This window comes from Electrophorus electricus, chromosome 26 (assembly GCF_013358815.1).
Source record: "Electrophorus electricus isolate fEleEle1 chromosome 26, fEleEle1.pri, whole genome shotgun sequence".
Lineage (NCBI taxonomy): Eukaryota > Metazoa > Chordata > Actinopteri > Gymnotiformes > Gymnotidae > Electrophorus > Electrophorus electricus.
This window is the reverse complement of record NC_049560.1, coordinates 8,035,110-8,058,258: the sequence shown is the minus strand read 5'-3', so window position 1 is coordinate 8,058,258 and position 23,149 is coordinate 8,035,110. Positions and strand designations below refer to the sequence as shown.

The window sequence follows — 23,149 nt, the reverse complement described above, 5'->3', positions numbered from 1 at the left end:
CAGGACTCAAACCCCAGTCTGCCAGGAGATAAACTTGAGCTCTGACCATCAAGACCTGTGTATTAATGACATTAATTAGTAGTCTATTAATACATATTAATTATAGTTAAATATAGTTAATAGTTAATAGTTAACGTTCACATTAAATGCAAAACCAATGCAATATCATGTCCCCCCAATCCCACTGTTAATATAACATCAGTAGCCTTGGTGAAATTTCATTAGTTCAACCCCAAACAAACAAATGTGATGTAAACTGTGTAATTCCATTTAATGTTAATGTGCTCGATTACAATTAATATTCATTTGCCGGTTTCATTATTACTTTAATGACACTGTAATGACACTTTAATAACTCTAACCCCTTAGGTAACACATTATTATTATTATTATTATTATTATTATTATTATTATTATTATTATTATATCATTTGAATTGGATCACGGTAAAAATAGTCCAATACAAAGATTTTGCATCGTCTTTATTGTAAACGTTTGGGGGGGGTGGGTATTAAACGCGATGGTGTCATACCAAGAGGCTGTAGGAGGTTCAAAACCCTGCAAAGTTGCGCGGCGGAGCGGAGTGACGTCACGGGGCTGGGCCGAGGCGGACGTGTGGGGAGTTATGAGAAGAGAGGAACGCCGGCGCCATGTGTCCGCGCAGGGCGAGCAGCGAAACCTGTGGGAACTCGCTGGAAAAAAATAAATAATGAAAAGGCAGAAACGCCAGGGTCACTTATTTTTTTTTTACTTTTTAAAACTCCGGTGAAAAGGTCCCTCGGGGCGACTGCGATGAAATCGAGCGCCAAGCGTGAGGAAACGCCGTCAACTTGGATTTCGCTTTCCCGACTTTCAAACTTGCGTGGTGTGGCGAGGAGGGCGCAGCGGAGGATCTAGGGCCCGGTGGTCTGCCGCGCCATGGAGAGGCATCTGGGAGAGGGTGCCACGGCCGATCTGGACCGAGACCGGCAGTATTGCGAGCTGTGCGGGAAGATGGAGAACCTGATGAAGTGTGGCCGATGCCGCAGCTCTTTCTACTGCAGCAAGGAGCACCAGAGGCAGGACTGGAAGAAACACAAGCAGGTCTGCAGAGAGGCCGAAAAAACCCCGCGCCCACCGCCGACGGACCCGCCGCAGAGTGGCCGAGACAACGCCAGGAAGGACGCGGAGGCGCAGCGGATACTCCGCAAGAACAGCGAGAAAACAAGCCCCACGGCCCCGCGCAGATCCGCTCCGGCGGGGCTCGCCGCACCGCCGTCGGACGCAGGAGGCACGAAAGACTTGATCAAGCCTATGCCTGACGCTAAAAATGTATGTGACAACGTGAAAACCGGGGACGGCATTTCTGACAAAAAAGCAAACGGACAAACGCGATCCTCCCCACAAAAACTGGCCACCGATTATATCGTACCGTGCATGAACAAGCATGGCATATGCGTTGTGGACAACTTCCTCGGAGAGGACCTTGGGCTCCGTATCGTGGAAGAGGTCCGTGCCCTGTATTTAACCGGGGAGTTTACCGATGGACAGTTGGTCAGTCAAAGAAGTGATTCCACTAAAGACATAAGAGGCGATGAGATCACTTGGATCGAGGGGAAAGAGCCTGGATGCGAGATGATTGCGGTTCTGTTGAGTCGCATGGACGATCTTGTCCGACACTGTAATGGTAAACTGGGCAACTACAGAATAAACGGAAGGACGAAAGTAAGTATCCTGGCACTCTTCTCTTTACCAAACAAGTTTTTCTTTTCTTTTTCACAGTGATGATCGAACATGCACCCCCATATTTGCTTTTGTATTTTTTAATGAAACTATAACTTGTTTATATAACCGAACCAATTTTAAAAAATCATCAAAACACCCGGGGAAATGTAATAGACAACATTATAAATATATTTAACATGTCCGCGCGATATAATATGAAACTGCAAAGTTCTCACAGAAACTAAGGGTCTTTTCCAAGAGATAAAAACAGATTAAAAATATGTAAAATAATGTAGATATATAAATAAATAGAAGAATAAAATGTGAATACATTTTCTTGAGTGAAATGGTGTAATGAATATATTACTATACAGTAATAGCATATGGTAGGTCTGTCTTTGCATAATAGATTTAGAAAGGCTTCATTTAACAAATTTCACTAAGCTGAGTTCATTATTTTTATTTTTGAAAGGATGATTTTAGTGTATATAAATAAATAAATAAATAAATAAATAAATAAAACAGACTCTTGGCTCTCACAATGTGTATGAGCACTTTGTGAATCAACTTTGTGTATCAATTTACAAAAAAATACAAACATGTCATTGGATCATTGACTAAAGTTAGACCTTTTTGAATTCTATACAGTAGTGTAGCCCACTGCAAGTGATGATGATAACTTTTTTATGGTAATATACTCTTATCTATTACCACATCTAGTTTGTGTCACCTAACTGCTATACAGTGGTGACAATTTGGTGATTTGATTTTAATTTTTATCCTAACTGGTAAACTATTAAAATGATTGATTTATTATTATTATTATTATTATTATTATTAGAACAGTGATTGCTTATTCCTTATAGAGACATTTTGACCCAATAAAAGGGTGTTACCAAGCAATAGTATGAATATTCTTGAGCTGAGCCATCACTAAGGGGTGAAGTTTTGCCCATGTTGAGAAGTTCAGGGTTGTGAACTCTGAATCTGTTCAGTTAGTGTTGGATGTATATCACAGTAAACACGTGATGCACATCTGAAGGAGACTCCAGGGAGTAATGGCAGAGAAGCACTTTTACTATTTGTGAAAATTTGAAATGAACTAAAACTTATGTTCTATATTTCTGTTTGCGTCACATGTATATTTTTTTAATCACTTTTACTTTTGAGAAATTGACTCACATGGATTATAGTACACGCGCACACACATACACACACACTCCACATATCTTCTTTTTCTCACTGTGCTACTGTTGAGACTTTTAGCTTGCTAAAGATAGCATGGCTGTATACAGCAAGTAAAAACATTTCAGTGCAAAGACAAAAATGGATACAGGCAAGTGTATCCAATCATTTGACCGTGTATACATATATGAGTGGATGAAGTTGTCCTATGATGAAGTCCTTACTTGACTTGATAAGGTTCATAAATGAAGTTTGGAGTGTTTGCTTATAAAGTCAGGATGTGGGGTAGGGTATCCGCTTCATGACCCCCATATTTTAAAACACAAACAGAATAAACATTAGCTAGTTAGCACAACATCCATCTAGCTAATTTCTTGTGTTTGTCTTAATGTTTTTATGGTGTTTTGCTTGTTTGCTTGCATTACCTTGCAGCTAGCTAGGCACTGGAGTTAGCCAAATATTGTGAAGAACTTGCCTCTGAGCATCTATAGTGCAGTTTATCCTTACTGCAGAATGAGATATGGCTTCGAATAATGGAGAAGCACCATGTGCTGTCAAGAAGCTGCATCCACAACACTGCCAATCAACTCCTATCCAAACTACCTATCAACCACCTCATAGTAGCAACCTTTTATTTATCTCCAATCACCAATACTGTCACCTAAAAAAGTAAGCTAGACTGCCCTATCAGATGGCAGCTGTTTTTTATCATTGTATCAAAAAGGTATTGAATATTCACATTTTCCAAAGCATTCTATCAAACTTGGAAATTTCAGCACCCGGAAAACGGTATTTGTTGACCTGCCTAGAAATGATGATGGTGCAGAGGAGATATAAATCAGCTAGACAGAGCAAATTCATGCAAAATATTGTCAAGTTAAGGTTAGTGAAAGCTGCCAGCAGTTACAATACTTTTACAGTAACCTCATTATAACTGTTTATTTATCATGTTATAATGAGGTTACTGTACCTGTAACTCTGTTTTATTTATCATGTTTTCTACCTTTCAAATTTTCAAATCGCTTTAGTCCAAAAATGTAGATAAAACTTCAACAAAACTGGAAGAATCAAAGCTCAAGTAAGGTGACTTGAAAAGCCTTAATAAGACATGGGTGTTACTTCTAATAACCATTAACCATTTACAATCCATTTTTTAAAAAATGAATAAAATGGCAAATATAATGAATGTTTATAGCAAAATAAGTATTGAGCTGCTTTTCAAAACTGCCTCAGGCCTGACCTGTCTAGTTGTGAGATGTAGTCTGGAATGATCTTTTTGCATGAATTTTCTCATGAAATACAATCTTATCCTCGCAACAGTAAGTAAGTCGGACTTAACAATTTTTAGACATTGATGGAAAAAGAATGTAAACCCTTATATTTAACAATTAGTGGAAACACCTTTTATTGGCAGTAACCTTCACAGATGTTGCTCTGCAGCTACTGCTCAGTCCTGTGCAGCAGGTGCAGTATTTTGGCCCATTTCTCGATATATGTTTCAGTTCACATGTATGTTCGGTGTGTCTTATTTAAACAAAGTGTTTCAGGTAATTTCAGTGGGGCTGAAGTTAGGACTCTTTAGAAAAAAAAAAGTTTCTTCTTTCTGGGCTACTTTTCTGTTGATTTAAAAATGTATCACTGTCATTTACAAGACCCGACCTCCTCTGATTTTTGAATCACAAATTTAAATAAGATTTGCGTAGGACATGGAATTAGAATTCTGTTCTAAAGATGGGTAACGGAACTGTGAAATAGCTTAGATGTGCCCTGCTACATGCACATTCACACCAGTATCTGCTGTTTAAGTATGCTGTAGTAAAGCTGTAACAAGCATTTAATTCCTTATTGTTTTAATGTAAAATTTACAAGGTGTAAATGTTAAATTTCTTCCTTGACATAGTTTGAGGAGAGTGGAAAGTTTTAGAACTACTGAGCATTTCTCTGAACTCTGCCAAGTCACAAGAAGATGCCCGGCTGACTGGTACAGTACACTGCATAATAACAGGGGACAGAGAGTGACTGATGGGAACGGGAGCAAATGGCACAAATTATACAGCTATAGTTCAGTCTTGAATCACAGACTGCATGAAATAATTGTCTAAATGCACAATGAAATGGACTGCAACCTTTTTATGCGTTTGGCTTTGGTACTTTATATGTGGAAAATCCCATTTTTTAACAGGTTTCCAGTAGACGTAAGTGACACATTGTGAAGAATCATTGTTTTTACAGTGTTCTTTTATGTATGTCACTATTCTTTTTTTTAGATTTTCTTTTGCATAGTCATGGAATTCCTAACAAGCAAGCATGCACACAGTGGGAAATTGTCTCTGTAAGGCTGTATGATTCGTGATGGAATACCCAGATGTGATTAACTTTGATTAAAGGAGCTGTCAGACTCATCCAGACTTTCGTATATTTTGGTATGTGAGACAGAATAGAGTTGAAAGTACATATTCACCCATCTAGTACTATTAATGCAATGATGAGGAACTACTAGGAAGTAATTGGAGAGTCATGTGAGATCCATGTGAGTCATTATTAGTATAACAAATAGAAATTTGGGTCTGTTTATGCTGGGTATTTTCTTTTTCATAGTGAAAGGCTGCATATCTGACAACATTCAAATAACAACAAAAAGCAGATAAATCCATAGCAAAGTGATTCAATTTTCACCAAGTACAATGCTAAAGGTGTAAAAAAAAAAAAAAGAGAGAGAGAGAGAGAGAGAGACTGGCTCTATCTGATGCTGTTTTGCTTCTCCTTTCACACTTTCATTTCAAGCTGATTTGTGTGCAAACAATGTTAATTAGTAGTGGGTGGAGCAAATACTGCTGAACGGCCCCTGAAATTGCCTGCCTGCATGTCTGCAGCCTGCCTGCACGTCTGCAGCCTGCACGTCTGCAGCCTGAATCTACTCCTACATTTCAATGGCAAAGTCAGCAGCCAAGATTTTAAGGGAAGCCGCAGCGATGCTGGATTCTAATCCTTGGAAGTTAACACACACGCTTAATTCTTTTCCTTTCTTTCATCATTCAGTGTTGCCTTGGAAACTGTTTTAAACTAATTTTGATATTGGAAATGATAGGGGCAGAAATAAGGCCTAGAATTCTCTTAAACTATAATTAGAAAAATCTTTGCATATAAATACGCGATTAATGGACAGATCCTGGTTTTAGTGTTACTGCTGATGTGGGAAGCTTTAGACTGAATGAAAATATCATTATTACAAATGGACATGCTATGAAAAGATTTCCTATTCACATTCTCTACTTCTTTCAGTGAAGCAGCTGCAAAAGGAGTGACGTTTAGAAAGTCTAAAATATTGAGTGCCTAGAGGGCTTAAATTGCTCAGGACCTGATGCCATTGCAGAGATTTTCTGTTAAAATTCATAGTTCTAAAATTCTATGCAACTTTTTCAATGACCTGCATAAGTATAACAATAACAGCTCAAAAATGTGCAGAAAACATTGATATATTTTTCACTGAAGATATATTTTTATTGGAACTTGTTTGCTTTATATTCAGTGTTTGCTATATCATAAGGAAAGATTCAAGTGACAGAAAAGAAAGATATTAATGCGTAAACTGAAGACAGTCAGGTACCAAACTGAGGGCAAATTTGCAATAGTCTATAGAATCAGATCACATTCCATAGAACCACATCTCTGGTTAGTTGTCAAGTCTGCTTTAGGAAAAGCTGTTTATTGTTTGCTTAAAACAGTAAAACTGACATCCAGGAGGTTGTTGATAAAAAGAACAAAAATCTAGCTAATGGGATTTCCAAGTTCATGACTAAAGTTAATCCATGTGAGATAAGTGTTGGTGAGTTAAGATTACATTAGCTAGTTAGATATCTTGACAGAGAATATTCACTATCAACACCAGCAACAACTCATTTTAAAGAAGTAAAAGATTCTTGGTGCACAAAAGAAATACCCATTATGGTCCATTACTTGAGTAAAGTGGAAGTCTTATATTTGTGCTTCATTTAAAGTAAAAAAGTACTTTTAAATGCATTTGCATATCAAAATTAAAGTACTATTACTTGTTATATATATAGTTTATGAGAACTGAGGCTTACATCTACATCACATTTCATGCTGTTCCCAGCTCTTGACAAAACTCATAATAATATACTTGTTTTAGTCAATAATATATCTATATCTATATATATATATCTATATATATATATCTATATATCTATCTATATATATATATATATATATATATATATATATATATATATATATATATATATATATATATATATATATATATATATGTGTGTGTGTGTGTGTGTGTGTGTGTGTGTGTGTGTGTGTGTGTGTGTGTTTTAAAACATAACATAATCCCAATAACGCAATCAGAAAATGTGCATGCTTATGTTTTGTCACACAGTGCTGAGATAAATGTAGCGCAACTGGCATGAAATTAAGCAAATGTTTTTTTAAAAACAAAATAAATAGAAAATAATTGTACTACAAATATATTTTAAACAAATAGGCTTGACAAAATCTTTCACTATCCTCCTCCTTTAAATCTTAGCTCTGGCTTCAGTGAAGGCAGGTGCACAAGGACTTGATTTCTCAAAGGGGCCGCAAAGTTGAGCTAATTTGAATGCAACACCTGGTCCATATTATTATCCCCAGCACTTTTCAAAGCAAAATTAATACTTCATGTAACTGAAGAGATGTAAAGTTGTTATATTTATGTATTTATAACTACACTGAAAGAGGGTCCTGTGAACTATAAATGAACTTTAAATTATTTGGTTTAACTTTAACTGTGTAAATTAATGTAATGTTAAACATGTCTTATTTAATTTCCTGTTAAAAATGGTCATTTTCTTCAATTATATAATTATAAGAGGTCCTAAAATACTTTGCTTGTAAAAAGCCAGAGCTTAATTGAGCCTGGGCTTAATTTGTAAAACATGAGGTAACAGGGGGTGATCCAGTAAGTGGGCAGGGTGAACAGAAACAAGTGTATCTAGTACTCCACCCTTCACGTTCAGAAGACCCAGCGTTAACGTGATGACAGCAGTACAGTGAGGGGTCTGTCAAATAAACATTTACAGTGTGTTAATCCACGCAATATATGTTCAATTCCAAGCATTTTCTTTTATAACGTGGTGTCTTATAAAACTACATTATGCCCTTTAAAGCATATAAAGTGAATACATTTTTTTTTTCAAACCTCACCATCGGCTAGCCCTTCTGATCCATGAGCACGCAAAACGTGACTGATGTCCTGATTACACTAGGACTGTAGTTACCAAAGAAAATGAGCATTTGAGTTTAGGAAAGGAAGCAAATAAGATCACACACAAATAAGATCATGTATTACTTATATTTAGTTTATTACTTATATTATGTCATTAGACTAGCAAGCAAAAGTACAAAAACCACAGAAATAACGCAGACACAGAGTTGCTGGAACCACAGAAATAACGCAGACACAGAGGTGCTGGAACCTCATAAATAACAGGATCTTGTTCCAGCACGATTCAGATCATTTGATCGGTTTGTCAATTCCAGAGGGACATTCATGGGTTACAGCAAAAGTATCTTGAAAGTAAATAATCTAGTAAAGTACTTATTTTTTCAAAGGATAAAAAGCCTGAGTTTCAGTAATGGCCTTTGTACTCCTTTAGGTAGTTTGCTGAGGCTAGGTATTTCATTAGGGTTAGGTAATTTGCTGATGTTAGGTAGTTCACTGGGGATAGGTAGTTTGCTGGGGTTATGTAATTTTCGATGTTTAGGTAGTTTGCTGGGATTAGGTTATTTTGCTACAGTAAGGTAGTTCCCTGGGCATAGGTTTGTTGGGGTTATGTAGTTCACTGTTATGGTTGTGATGTGTGCAACTTGTGAGTTTCCATTTTCATATTAATTTAAAAAAAAAAAGAAAGAAACTGCCCACACCCTGTAGGTGGATGTCAGATTTTCTAGAAATGCATACTTTTTTGCCATTATATTCTTGAGCTAGTGTGCTGAAGGTTCCTGCCAAAACGTGTTTGATAAACTTGTCTGGCTGGTGTACTGAACAAAATCTAAATACATTAAAGTGTAAGGGTGTTTGATATGTAGGGTTAAACACTACATGTAAACAATGTAAAAGGCTTTCTTTGTCTGTTAGATGGTTTTGATATCAAATGAGTATTTGCAGTTTGTGTATGTGTGTGTTAGAGATATATGAACCCATTGATGTTCACCCCCATTTCCCTATTCTGTGATGTGTCCTTGGCAGATGTGTTTACTGGTGTTCTGTATAGAGCTGCGTGGGTGCCAGAGTCAGGCTACTAGAGAAGCACAACTGCCTCACGCTCTGCACGTAGCACAAGCATTCAAATCCAGCTTGTCTGGCTGAGCTCCAGCAGCCAAGGTTTATATCAGTTCAGCAGGCGCCTTGAGGGCTAAAGAAATGTTGGTCACACAGCACACACACACGAAGGAGGACATGTGATCACCTACCAGGAGAGTCAAGAAGGGTGCTGAATTAGTCCGATTCCTGAAACATGAAAATAAAGGCTAATCATTTTTTCATTTTCTAATGTAAGGCCAGTAATATGTAAAAAAAAATTAAAAATTCAAATCTTCTAAGGTTGGAGTTTGCCACCACTTTACCTCTGGGTTACGGGCACTTGAATATATGTGAAACCATTATGTTCTTAAATAGCTCAATCTCAAAACATTTGAGTCATGACAAAATTTTCACTGGTAAAAAATCCAATTCACAATATAGTTATAATGCCATGAAGAAATGTCCTAATTGTATTTTTGATTAATACACTACCATTAATTTACATATTTTTACAAAGTAAAAATTAGTAAAACATTTACTAGCAAAGGTCCAGTTAAAACGTAATTTTGGCAAATGGATATTGTAATTTTATATAACTATACAGGGGTTTTGACTAGTTAATATCTCAGATATACATACATTTATAATTCAATTTAGACTAGTAGTAATGCTCATTTAAGTTATTTCTAATTTAGTTTTAACTGGTTTTAATATGCATTAAATTTATGTAGTTTCACATGTCTGAAATATAGACGTGTCAAATGATCTGAAATGAGAAGAATGGTCAGAAGGCAGTTCTGAGTAAATAATTACATAAAATATTTTGTCTTTAAGATTTGATATATGTTCTTGAGATTAAAATATAATTTAAGAGATCTGTAAGGGTACTTTGACACCATTTGTGTGGTGTGATGCAGTTGGTTCATTTTATTGTACAATGATTTGGTTTACATGGTACAAAGTTAAATGAGTCAGAAAACATTTTGGACAATTTATGATGCTCAGGAATCCGCACTTTTTCATAACTTAAGAACATCACTATTTTTGTGTGCCTGTACTGTATTTGCAGTGTTTGTCACACTATTTTAAAATGAATGTAAATTTCAAGTTACTCTATGAAGACAGTTCCTTAAAAGCTATCCTGATGAGAACATTGTCTAGCTATAGTCAAAGTTAGGCTGCATGACAGAAGACATTTTTCATAAACCAACAGTGGTTTAGCTTAATTTAAAAGCTATGGTCACAGTTGCTAATTAACAAATAAAAGATTATTGAGAAATTTGTTCTTGCAAATAACTTTAATTTGAATTTAATAATGTAAATGTCATTTTGACCAACTTCTTTGAGCTATTTTCCAATCAGCCAACAAGCAGTCACATGATTTAAATCAAATTCATAGTAGTCAGAAATTAATTCCAGAACTGGACATATACTAGAGAAAGGCATAAATTTACAGTAATTGTAGCTGGTGCGTATTTATTAGCCCTAGTATAGTAACCAGTGCAGTCTGCTGTTTGCTGCTACTAGGCAGCTAAATGGAGCCTCTGGAGTCACAAAAACACTTTATACTTTAAAGGTGTGGGTGGGGTCAATAGCAGATAAAATAAGAGAACTTAAAATGTAGTTAGAATGCCATCACAGTGATTTTACATCTATGAAATGTTATTTTTGTTAACTAACGACTAACATCCTTGATATTTGGGGCAGATCCAGAACAATTGCGGGAACTTGAATATTGGGATTGACCATGAAATCGAAGATGACATCAAGAGAATCCACAAGAATGCATGTTGAGAAACATCCTCTAAGATTTTATCAGTACTTATGTAAAAACTGTTTGGGGAGCAGTCTTTATGAGCTCAATATTTATTTCATTTACTGGGCAGGGGTAGCTCAGCAGTTAATGTACTAGATTAGTAATCAGAAGGTTTGTGCAAAAAAGTGTCTGCTAAACACTGTCAAGTAAAGGTAGCTCAACTTTTAATGTTACAAACTTATTTGAATCCACTATATAGAGACAATATACAAGTTGGAAAACAACAAACTATAACTTTTAATTTTAATGTGCATCACAATTATTGACTGTTTGCCACAAATACGACACTTAATGTGCATGCAGAGGGATTAAACATAGCTCAAATATATAGAGCTGGATTGACCATCACAGTTGTTAGTCTCATTAAAGTTTTGTGAAGCTGAAACTTGGTTAGGAAACCTGGGTAAGTTGAACGTGTATTGCAAGATAGGCCCCTGAAGTGCCAGCCCAATTTAGGTGTTTATCTGAATTTTTTAGTTTCTGGATAACACTAGCAATCTGAACTAACTAACAAGTTACGTACCTAGACTTTCTAGTGTAGCCTGTATTCTTGCTAGCTAGTTACATGTTCCTATTCTTACACTCCATAAAATTGAAAGTATGGCTATAAAATATGTTGATTTTATGTACTAAAATTTGTTACTTTCTAAGTAATTTCCTTTGTCTACTAGCGAGACTACACATTATTGAAAGGTTACAGGTTAAAATTAAGTTATTAGTTATCTTTTTAAATGAATTGTGTTGAAACTGAGGACTCTTTTCTCACATCTTTTTGCATTAGTTAATGCAACAGTTTGAGTTAAAATTTTGGCTACAAAAAGTGATTCTTTTGGCTATCAGCAAATGTCATAATAGTTGGGTTTGTTTAAAAAAATCACAGCAGTTGTGCAGAGAAAAGAATGTTGCTTACTGTTACGTGTATCACCAGCAACTTTACACACTGCTAAATCTTGAACTAAAATGCCTGTTTTTAAAAAGCGGTGCTGTGCATTGCATTGTCGGTGGCATTTCAGGTGAATGCGGCCATGTTAGCGTGGGGTTAAAGCAGCGGGCCTTATGCAAACCCCATGCGTAATCATGACATGTAATGCGGCCCCTTTCACCCGGTTCTTTCCAGCCAGATCAAGTGGTGCGCATGCCAGGCCTCGCCTCTGACGCGTGCAGCTCATGCACTCTACCAGCCAGCTGTCTTTAAAGTGGTACTGAATGATTTTGCTGTTGGGTCTCCTCACTTATGAACCTCAAGCCTAAGTGAAAAGGATCGTGCCCACAGCCTTTTGTTCTGGCTTGCAACCCTCCCCCATTTACTCACTTTTTTAAATCTCTTTCAATTTCTCTCCCTCTTGCACTTGTTCATATTCATAGTTTAAAACACACACTCACCAAATTATATTTCACTACTACGGCTTGTCTGTATAGTACTTTTTAACTTAAATGAAAAGGTATGATTCTCTTATATATTTCATTCCACTTTAGGCTATAGTATCTGACTGAGGGCATGTTTGCATGTTTATAGATCTGTGCAGTGAAGAGCTGAACAGAAAATAATGACAAATGCAGCTCTCTGTGAAGCCTTGCCATTGTATTTATTGTATAACCTGACCATCTGCTTGCATATGCTTGCTCTCATGGTCCATTTGACCAGGCAGTGTAATTATAATAACTAGCTAGCTACAAGTATTCAAATTTTAGCTGAGTGGTCTGCATTTATTTAAATGTGCATGTTGTGTGAGCTTCTTTTACAATTTTGAGGATGGGGTTAACATTTTGGGAAATTCAACTAAACTAAACTGGTCTTTCTTGACTAGGCTGTATGTTTTTCCCCTCTAATTTAAAGAACATACATGAATATGTGCCCAGAGCTATAGAACACCCTTGGGGTTAAGCCAATGCAGTTATATAACACTCCAAAAGACTAAAACAATTTATGCAATATAAGTACAAGGTGTATTTACTGTTTTTGAACCACTGTTTCAGGACTGGGTTACAACTCCCGTTTCAGGACTGTTTCAGCAGCCTGATGACCCAAATAGATTATAAAACTAAAACAACCTAATGTCCACTGATTCTTACAGATTCACGATTTTTCTTTTTGATGGTTTTTAGGTTGAACATTAGTACTTTTGCTTTTTTAAAAATAAAACAACAGAGTATTGTATGCAGCGTTGCCGACATGGTGTGTGTTCTGATTAAAAGCACCTCTTTGTTTCCCCTTCCAGGCAATGGTGGCTTGTTACCCTGGTAACGGCACTGGATATGTGCGGCATGTGGACAATCCTAATGGCGACGGAAGATGCGTCACATGCATTTATTACTTAAATAAAGGCTGGAATGCCAAGGTAGGAATACTAACCATGTCACAGGGATCTCAAGGTATTTAGAAATTTTCCAGACATTTAAAAGTATGTAAGAATAGTGTTTAATGTTTTTGAAGAGAGATGATCTACTGAGATCTGAATCAGGGGTTGTCGGAGAAAAACATTTGTGGTCCAAATCATCATTAGTTTATTAATCAGCATCTAGTGTGAAAGGGTTCAGAGGTCATGGGTTTTGCTCCAGCTGTTAACATGAATACAAATGTGGACAGTCTTATTGTCAGTAAGGATAATCTCTACATTTCATAAAATGGTTAAGGATAATAATGGCCAGCTATTGAAACCAAATACCCATTACCATAGTGTCTTCCATCTGGAAGGTGTAAGCAGTCAGATCTGCACTGAGCAGTCTTTGCCCTGTAGTATATTCCTGCAGTCAGCAGAAAGTGGCCATCGTGTAACAGTGCAGTTGTCATACGTCATTGTGCACACAGCTGTGCACATCTCCAGAGAATGGTTGCAAGAATGGGGGAAATAGATGAGACACAAGATATCTGATTTAATGTTTTGTTTGGGCTGAGGATATCATGCCTGTGAACTGTCTGATTGTCTCTGAAGGTTTAGAAGTGCATGCTTTATAAGAATGGGTAGAGAGTGCTGGGGCTGAGGAGAGTGAAGTAGATCCCATTGGTGGCTATGTCTAGTGGAAGTAAGCAAAAACTTCTAAATTGATTTCAGCAGTTTTTAATAAAACTGTGTTTAATAAAAAAAAAACCCTCTAAAACCGCATATTATCACTTAAGAAATATGCCCAAAATATGCTGTATGATAACCCTGCATGATGCTGCTAAACAAGTTTGATTTCATAACCTGTAGATTGAGCTACTGCGAGGTGTTTATAGACGGCATCTCTGCAAGGTGTTTGTAGACGGTGTCTCTGCAAGGTGTTGTTGCCATTACTGCCATCGATGAATGCCTTGTCCTTGCAGCAGGGAAACTACGGAAGCTCAAAGAAAGTACTTGATTTTCGCATAATGCTGGTGGTTGCAACCTGAAAATGACAGATCACACAACTGGACATAATTACAGAACTAACACCATAACACTAACCCCAGTGCTGTGGTATTCAGATATATCCAAGTGCTGTGGTCTTTAGCTTTACCGAGAAGTCAGCATGGTGTTAGGGCAGACCCTAATATTTTTTACCCAAATACTTCTGAAAAATACCACTAAAAACTTTTAACATTAATATGGGGTGCACAGATATGGAATTTGTGAGCTGAAAGTGCCAATAACACTTTAGTTGTAGTTTAATTTTGGGTGCTTATTTGATATTGGGGTGATACTGATGCAGGGAAATAATGTGACAGGGTGATTCTAAAACAGGCTGATATTGTGATAGTGGTACTGATACAGATAACCAAACAGGTGTGTTTTTTGTTTGGGTTTTTGTTGTTGTTGTTGTTGTTGTTGTTGTTTTTACAAAAACTGTAACACATTTTCTTACCTAAAATGACTTCACTGTGAGAGAAGCAACACATTTGGGCAGTTGCAGGAAGAACTTGAGCTTATCCTTAATGATTTGATTGGATCACAAAGACATGAAATAATTTTGCTGGATATAGCTAAGCCACTAAACTACATGGTATCATGAAGAATAGAAATCACAGAGCATACAATATCACTACATCATATGCTCAGTTATCCAGCCTGCATAAGATATTACACTTCAACTGACTTCACATAATAGAAATATTCTATTGGAAGTCATTTATAGCCTAGTTATTCAATCAGCATATTTAACCATCTTTTAATCATTACTCTTAATGTATTTGTGCTTATTATATGTTTTTTCATCTTATCGTTTTTTTGGATGTGGAGAAATGATCATTCGCAGATCACACACAAAAACAAAATGTGTAAATATATACATTTTTAATATATAAAAAACATACTTTGTATATGTTCACTGTGTGTACAGGAAAGCCAGATGAACTTAATTAAAATGAAAGAACAGATTCAGGTTTGTGGTCTATAAGTCATCAGTATTGTGGACAGCTATCATATGATATCACATGAATACATGTAGCCAGGTTACATAACTAAACATAACATGATGAGAAGTTTGCTAAATAACAAGTGAAAGTAAGTCGTATATATTGGATTATTGTCAAGGTGTCGCATAACCATGAGTAAGAAATTAATTTAGGCCTTTATACACACTGCTGCCTATACCAAAATAAACCTCTTTCCATCATACCTTAAAAAAATCACAGCCAAAAATCTTTAACACAATTTTATACTCACTTTTATAAGACAGCTTTTATACTCACTAGTTGCACTTGACAAAAGAAAAACTAATGCTATTACTGTTGTATATTATTACTGTATGTGTCATAGAGTTGTAGCAACAAAAACAGTGTTCCATGATATTGGTGTTAATTATTGACTTGAATTTCAGATATCATTTAACATTTCCCTTTCACTGGTAATTAATACATTTTGCCATTAACGTTAATATTAGCATAGACACATTTTTTAATGTTCAGAATGTCTGTTTGTGTGTGAGCTAATAGTAATGAATGTGAGCGTGTGTATGTGAGGTAATAGTAATGAATATGAGTGTGTGTGTGTGTGTGTGAGGTAATAGTGAATGTGAGCGTGTGTGTGTGTGTGAGGTAATAGTAATGAGTATGAGTATGTGTGAGGTAATAGTAATGAATATGAGCGTGTGTGTGTGTATGAGGTAATAGTAATGAATGTGGCCCGTGTGTGTTTGAGGTAATAGTAATGAATGTGTGTGTGTGTGTGTGTGTGTGTGTGTGTGTGTGTGTGTGTGTGTGTGTGTGTGTGTGTGTGTGATGTAATAGTGAATGTGGGCGTGTGTGTGTGTGAGGTAATAAGAATGAATATGAGTATGTGCGAGGTAATAGTAATGAATATGAGCGTGTGTGTGTGTATGAGGTAGTAGTAATGAATGTGGCCTGTGTGTGTGTTTGAGGTAATAGTAATGAATGTGTGTGTGTGTGTGTGTGTGTGTGTGTGTGTGTGTGTGAGGTAATAGTGAATGTGGGTGTGTGGGTGTGTGTGAGGTAATAGTAATGAATATGAGTATGTGTGAGGTGGTAGTAATGAATATGAGCGTGTGTGTGTGTATGAGGTAATAGTAATGAATGTGGCCCGTGTGTGTGTTTGAGGCAATAGTAGTGTGTGTGTGTGTGTGTGTGTGTGTGTGTGTGTGTGTGTGTGAGGTAATAGTATTGAATGTGAGTGTGTGTGTGGGTGGGGGTAATAGTAATGAATGTGAGTATGTGTGTGTAAGGTAATAGTATTGAATGTGAGCGTGCGTGTGAGTGAGGTAATAGTAATGATTGTAATGTGCATACTTCATGCTAACATGCTACAACTGTTTTGGAATTCAAGGCCTTTTTTACATAATGTTAAAATAAACAATCTTAAATGCATATCATAATCTCGTAATCTTTTTCTTCTTAACTTTCCCCATAGGAACATGGTGGCGTTTTAAGAATCTTTCCAGAAGGCAAAGCCCAGTTTGCTGACATTGAGCCTCTGTTAGACAGACTTCTTTTCTTTTGGTCTGACAGACGGAACCCACATGAGGTCCAGCCTGCCTACACCACCCGGTCAGTGGGGTTATTGCCACAGGAATGCCCTAACACTACAAACCAGTGTATTTGTATCATTTTATCATTAGGTGCTAAAATATAAAAAAAAAAAAACTGTGTTATGTGAAGATGTTGTAATGACTATCTGTCCATTATTGGTGTCTCTGCAGGTATGCTATTACTGTATGGTATTTTGATGCTGAAGAACGTGCTCGGGCTAAAGAGAAGTACTTAACCAGTAAGACATCCATGTACTGTCAGGCTAATAAATATGTATGGATAGGTGCATTGCCCTATAGCCCAAACCCTGATACAAATGTAAGGATAAAGGAGAAAATGTCTGCCAAATGCCATAATTGTAAATTTGACCTGAGACTGACATAAATATGACCAGGGACCAGTTGCTTTAAGATGTTTGAATCCGTGTTCTTATTCCTGGATATTGTCTCCCCACATCTCTCAATTTAAGTTTTTCTTATTTGGAAAGTTATAGAGAACATTATATATGGAGTATCTTTAAGATGAAGGCTACAGTTTTAGATCTCCATTAATTTCTCTTTCTCTTGCGCAGGTGCTGGAGAAAAGGGCGTGAAGGTGGATTTGAACAAGCCATCTGAGCCAAGCTAACAGAAGATGAGTGGGAAAACCCACCTGACGGATGAGGAGTGGACAAACCTACCTAATGTATGAAGACAAGGAGGAAGGCGGAGGTGTGAGTCTCCGGAATGTTGCTCCCTGCTGTTAAAGAACGGAAGAGTTCTGGGATGACCGCAGGGAAGACAAATTGCTGTGCTGTTTTTTCCTATTTTACATTCATGTACACAGGCTTCTCCTAATGACATTGAATGTGATGGCCCTAAACTGTAGGGGCAGTGCATTAACCAAGCACTGCGCTTTTCTCTACAAACAATGCTGTCCCATGCAGGCGTATGGAAAAAGTACTTAAACTTAGGGACGTGTGTTTGTGCTTCATGCAGAAAAATGGTTGGACTCATAATCACTTGCTTGCTTATGCTCTATAAAAGAAGAAAAAAAAAAGGTACAGTCCACTTAGTATACGACAGAGTACACACGTGCTACTTAAAATTATAAGGTGTTTGTTTAACTCGGATAGCTACTGTTATTGCTATTTTTTGCAGCTGCTTTAGAGTGCAGGTGTTTGCACCTGTTCATTGCAGGTTATATGAAAGGTGTCAGAGCATGTTCTTCTCTCTTTCTTGCACTGGTTGCTGGAATGACTTTGCCAGTGATGCCACATTTGTCTGTTGTTGCAGACATTGTCTCATGTTTGTCCAAAACCTAAACTGCCACATCCTACTTGTCCTGCAGATCTGAATAAAAAAACAAGCTCTGAGCTCCGTGATGTCTGTCTACATAATTGTAGCTCAAAGTTGTCATTTGATGTGTATAACATGAGATTGTCCTGAACTGTGTAAAATGTATAACATTATCTTATTCTGAGCTCAAGAACTTTCAATTTCTGCGGTTACAGTTTGTCTATATGATCTTCAGGCATGCTTATAGAAACAAATGTGAGCAGGAATTGCAAAATACATTCAAATTAATATTGATAAAATATAACAATGCTTTTAAAAATCATATAGACTTGCATAAGTATGCACTATGTATTTAGAATTGATTCCCATAAAAGAACAACCATTTATGAATAAAGTATTTCTGAATGTAAACAGGAGAATATTTAACTGTACTGCTTATACTTTTTGAGAGTAATGAGAAAATGTTTTGATAGGTTATATGCTATTTTTTTGCTCCACCTGCCAATGTTTTGTTTTATTTACAAGTAGCTAAACACTGATGATTAATTTAGTTTAGTTCACCTTTATTTTCTTCCTGGACTTTGAACAATACTGGCTGTCTCAAAGCTTTACAGAAATCCAGATCTAATGATCAGGTTTAAGTGACCATAGAACAACTCAAAGTACTCTAAGATGGCGTGAAGAGGAACCTTAAGCGGAGCCTTCTGTCTTGATTCAACTGCTTTCTGTCCAGCACTGGTCTGGTCTTCCCTGTGCCAGTCAAACTAGTCCATAATTAAGGCATTTTAATCTAATCTTAGTCCATACTTAAGTCATGCTATTCTCATTATTTCATCAGCAACTCCCCTCAAACAAGGGACATGGTGGATCTCATGTCAATCAGAGCTTTACAGCTCACTCCTGTTCAACTCAGAACAGGGCTGGAATGAAAAATACATTCAGCCCTAGACTTTTTTCTAGACCAGCCCATTACAATTAAAGCAATTCTAAAGTGGAAATGCCCAATGCGTCAATGAATGTCAACTGAAATATTTTTTAAGATGTGCTCTAAAGTAGCGAACAGGCATCAAGCAGCAGACTAAACAGACTGGCAAGGACACACTACACGACTTTGAAAGTCGTCATATCGTTGTTCACACTGCACAACTTGCTGTCATGTAATCGGGAATCTTGCAGATTGCTGCTGGGCGCAGCACTTTTCGCACTGCAAATTTTTGGACTCGCCGACAGGTCCCAATATCTAGATGCTAGATATTTTTCTTAGACCGAGTGTTTGAACTATTCACACATGGCGATTGAGATCTGATTTTGGAGCCCTGAGCAAACGCCGATTTGGCTATGACCTGGGGGTTTTAGGTTCGTGTGCATGCTGGCAGATCATTTTCTGTCCACAATTTTGTAGTCCGTACAGCAAAATTATGTGCAATCCCATCTCCATCTCTGATCACAAAATTCAGATTGAAAGTACGAGCCCCAGGTCAGAGACCATTCATCACCCTTCCATCTATTGTTGTACAGCAATGTAGAAATTGTCAAGCACAGAGTATAACAAAGACAAATCATGAAGCCTCTGCTATAGAGTTTGCTGCTCTGTCTCCAAAAACAGGACCAGCAAGCCTCCAGACCTAAAGGATCCATGCACCAACCCCTCATACACCCTTAACCTCACCCTCTCGTCCTTCGTGCTACAACTCTGAATTTTCCCAGTTTCACAGCTCATGCATATATTGCACATTGCTTACTTACAGTTCTTCTGGAGGAGATTACTCACCTGTTCCTCACACTCACCCATCTGAGAAAGGCCTTAATGAATTTATTCACCTGCAACATCACCAGCAGACTGATGGAAATACATGTGTGCCCTGGGACAAACGTTATAAAGTAGCATTAGTTCATAGAAATATATCAAAACATGTCTGTTTCTGTGCCAAAAGTGGTTAACTGGGCAGATTTTGGTTTTTTTTTTCTAATTTTGATAAAATGCAGTTCTATATACTTCATGATTCCAGAATTGTTATTGTCAATGAATAAATGAAAGAACAGTATGTTGAACTGAGTAAAATGTTTAGATAAGACAGTAACAGCATGGATGGATTTTCAGCATCTTTATGAGAGCGGTGTCAGTACTTTAAGAAGTGAGTGGTGAAGGAGCTCACAGGGAGAGAGAGGATCATTAACATCTGTAACACACCTTCATTTTTATTCCTCTGTTTATATTTGATTATGCATTTTTATAGATGTGTTTGCTGTCAGCTTTATTGTTTATTAGCAAAAGGCTGATTAGCTACTCTGATAGTGAAAGTACTCGCTTCAAATATTCATAAAGGAATGTACGTACACATTCACTGATTGGGTTGTCACTGTTAACCTAATGTGTTTTCCATTTGTGATTTTTCTGATTTGAATTACAAACCAGCCCCATGGCTGCTATTTGGCTTGTGGATAGTTGCAAGCTTTTATGCAATGTATGCTACACTCTTGTGATAATGTTGTAGTTTTCATGTTCAGTTCCACTACTTGTGATGTGTTAGGGAAGGTAAAAAAAACCCTTCCAAATTAGCCGTGTTCTTACAGCTAATTACGTGCATTAGTGTTAATCTCTCGGAAATGAACAAATATAAATACGTTTGGGAAACTTAAAATGCTACATTTCCATGGAAACATGTTTCAAATTGGGGGTGCTGTGAAATTTTTTGTTTACATGTATTTTATTTCAAAGTTTGACAGGATGTGAATAACGTATTATGTAAGTAGTGCAACTGGAAATTTGTCTAATCTTCTAATTGTTATGGTTTTGTTTGTTAGCTGCTAAAATAGAGCTAGCATAAAAGGAAACATTTTCTCTCACAATAGCCTGTTTGGTTGGTACAGTGAGCTAAGACCTCAGCATTAATAGGAATACTCGTGAACATGAATGTCAAGTCTCATATCCAGGAGAGAGGGGAAGACCACAGTTCTGTAGACTTTCAGGTTTGTGGAGATGGGAATGTAGTGTTAACCGATTTAATTATGCAGCCTTCCCAGACCCTGGCTGTCAGATTCTTTGTCCGTAGATATTTGATTCTATGAGATGGATGTTTGGCATGTGCTGGTAAAGTACTTCAGTCTCGATCAAGCTGGCAGTCAAGCCAAAGAGTGTAGTAGAGACTGAGAATTTGCTCAGAATCAGCTGTAAATCACTCTCTTTGTGTTCCAGGATGTATATTCATCACAAAAGAGAGCTTCTTGGTTGGGTGCATGCAGGCACTTTGTGCATGTATTAAAGCAGTGAATGTCAAAATAGAGACATCCTTCCTCTTTCAGAACTTGGACAGGATGAAAACATGAAAGTAAACAAAGATACCACCGACAGGAGCTCTGATGACTTGTCTTGCATTTGCTGGTGAAATGTCCAGTGGACCCTTCAGTTTCTCCCGTGTGATCTGGTTGAGCATCTTCCCAGGCACAGACAAAAGAGAAATGCCCCTGTAGTTCTCACATCAGCCTAGGTCCCTCTTTGTTGGTATCCTTAATGAAATGCCCTCTTTCCTGTCCACTGGAATCTCATTCTTTTCCCAGACTTTTTCAAAGGGTCTGTGCCGTGTGGTGTTGGTTCATTGAGTAGATCTTCAAAATTCTCTGCTGATCTAATCAGCTGTTCCCATCAGTGTGTTGCCATCTCAGTCTTTAACTGGCCACTCTGAACTTTGCTGTGAGTTTTTTGATTGTGTCATATAGTCTCTTCATGTTCCTGCTTGCTACTGCAGCTTCTGCCTCTTGTTTTTTTTTTTTTTTACCTGCTTCTGACTGCTATCTTGTGTTCCTCTTGCACCTTTGGATCTTTCTGATAGTTGACATTGTATCTTGCTTTCTGCTTCTCGTGGTGTGTCCATTTCTTCACATTTAGCCTAAGGTTTGCCTCCCTTAACTCAAACATTCAACAATGATTCTTCAACCCTTTCTACCAGATGGCCCTTCTTATGTGGCAACACACTTCCTCCAATCATATAGCTTGTAAGGGCACAGATGCCAGAAAACAGTTCCCTGTCACCCCATCAAGGGCATGTTTCCTTATCACCTCTTCATACCCTGTGTTATCTGCTCCAATCTTGGCATTGACACGTCTCCCATCGGAGACACTCTCACTCTGCTTTACAGGGTGGAGTTGTTGTTTTTTTGTTTGTTTGTTTGTTTTTTAACAGTGACTACACTGAAGGATATACACAAGTGAGGTGATTTTATCTATAATCTAGGCCGAGACGTTCATTTACAGATTAAGATATATTAGGATAGAGAGCGGAAAAATGTGTAAATATGTAAAGGAATCCCGAAACTGCTGTTTAATGCCGCAATTGACGTTGGCTCACCGGAGATGGCAGTATATTACATTTGTACGCAACACACCAACAATTAAACTGAGGACGAAGGAGAGGAAACTAGCTAGAAAATATAGCTAGCTGTCCATTAATGTCAGGTAAGAAGAAAGCAGTTGTAGACGGAATATAGAACAATTACCTACATAATGGCGATTCGTTTAGCAAACAAAATGCAAATGAATTACCGTTATTCCACTAACAAAGCAAGGTAGCATAAATTATGGCGTACTAACCATGCTGGCTAGATGGTTGCTCTTTTCCCTGTATAGATAAATAGCTACCTATAGATTGCTAGTGAGTTAGCTAGCTAGCTAACTTAGTTGTTGTTTATCAATGTTTGTTTTTTTTCCCCCAAAGTGTCCGTAAAAACGTATATCAGGACAAGAAAAACGTTGAATATTTTTGTTTAGGTATGTAGGAAGGTGCTGGTGTTGTGTTTTCAACCATCTAGACTAGGTAAGCAGCTAGCATAGCTGACGCTAGCTAGTTTAGTATGTAGTTGGCTAAATGGCTAATTATCCAGCAAACAACTTACTTCTTGATTGTCCTTAATATAGTTTTTGTTTC

General features: G+C 37.2%; 2 protein-coding genes across 4 annotated transcripts in view; both read left to right on the top strand.

Annotated features, from left to right (window-relative positions):
* The first annotated feature begins 585 nt into the window (after positions 1–585).
* egln1b (egl-9 family hypoxia-inducible factor 1b) lies at positions 586–18,638 on the top strand. The gene is made up of 5 exons (XM_026997114.2): positions 586–1,704; positions 13,229–13,348; positions 16,832–16,968; positions 17,121–17,188; positions 17,522–18,638. Exons 1-5 carry the CDS (start codon positions 919–921, stop codon positions 17,575–17,577), a joined length of 1,167 nt encoding a protein of 388 aa, XP_026852915.1. The 5' UTR covers positions 586–918; the 3' UTR covers positions 17,578–18,638.
* Positions 18,639–22,609: 3,971 nt separating this feature from the next.
* armh3 (armadillo like helical domain containing 3) overlaps positions 22,610–23,149 on the top strand; it is a 40,724-nt gene continuing 40,184 nt past the window's right edge. The window contains exon 1 of one of the 3 annotated variants that reach the window (XM_026997119.2): positions 22,610–22,680. In XM_026997119.2, coding sequence (XP_026852920.1) covers positions 22,674–22,680 — 7 coding nt within the window. In that variant the 5' untranslated portion in view covers positions 22,610–22,673. Of the gene's footprint in view, positions 22,681–23,016; positions 23,039–23,149 lie in introns of those variants that run through there. The other 2 variants (XM_026997127.2, XM_035523326.1) reach the window with 2 other exon arrangements.

Bases quoted from the DNA above. Each gene is read 5' to 3' on its own strand.
- egln1b (XM_026997114.2), top strand. From the start codon at position 919: ATGGAGAGGCATCTGGGAGAGGGTGCCACGGCCGATCTGGACCGAGAC. The intron at 16,969-17,120 runs GTCAGTGGGGTT...GTGTCTCTGCAG, and splicing joins CAGCCTGCCTACACCACCCG to GTATGCTATTACTGTATGGT. The intron at 17,189-17,521 runs GTAAGACATCCA...TCTCTTGCGCAG, and splicing joins TAAAGAGAAGTACTTAACCA to GTGCTGGAGAAAAGGGCGTG.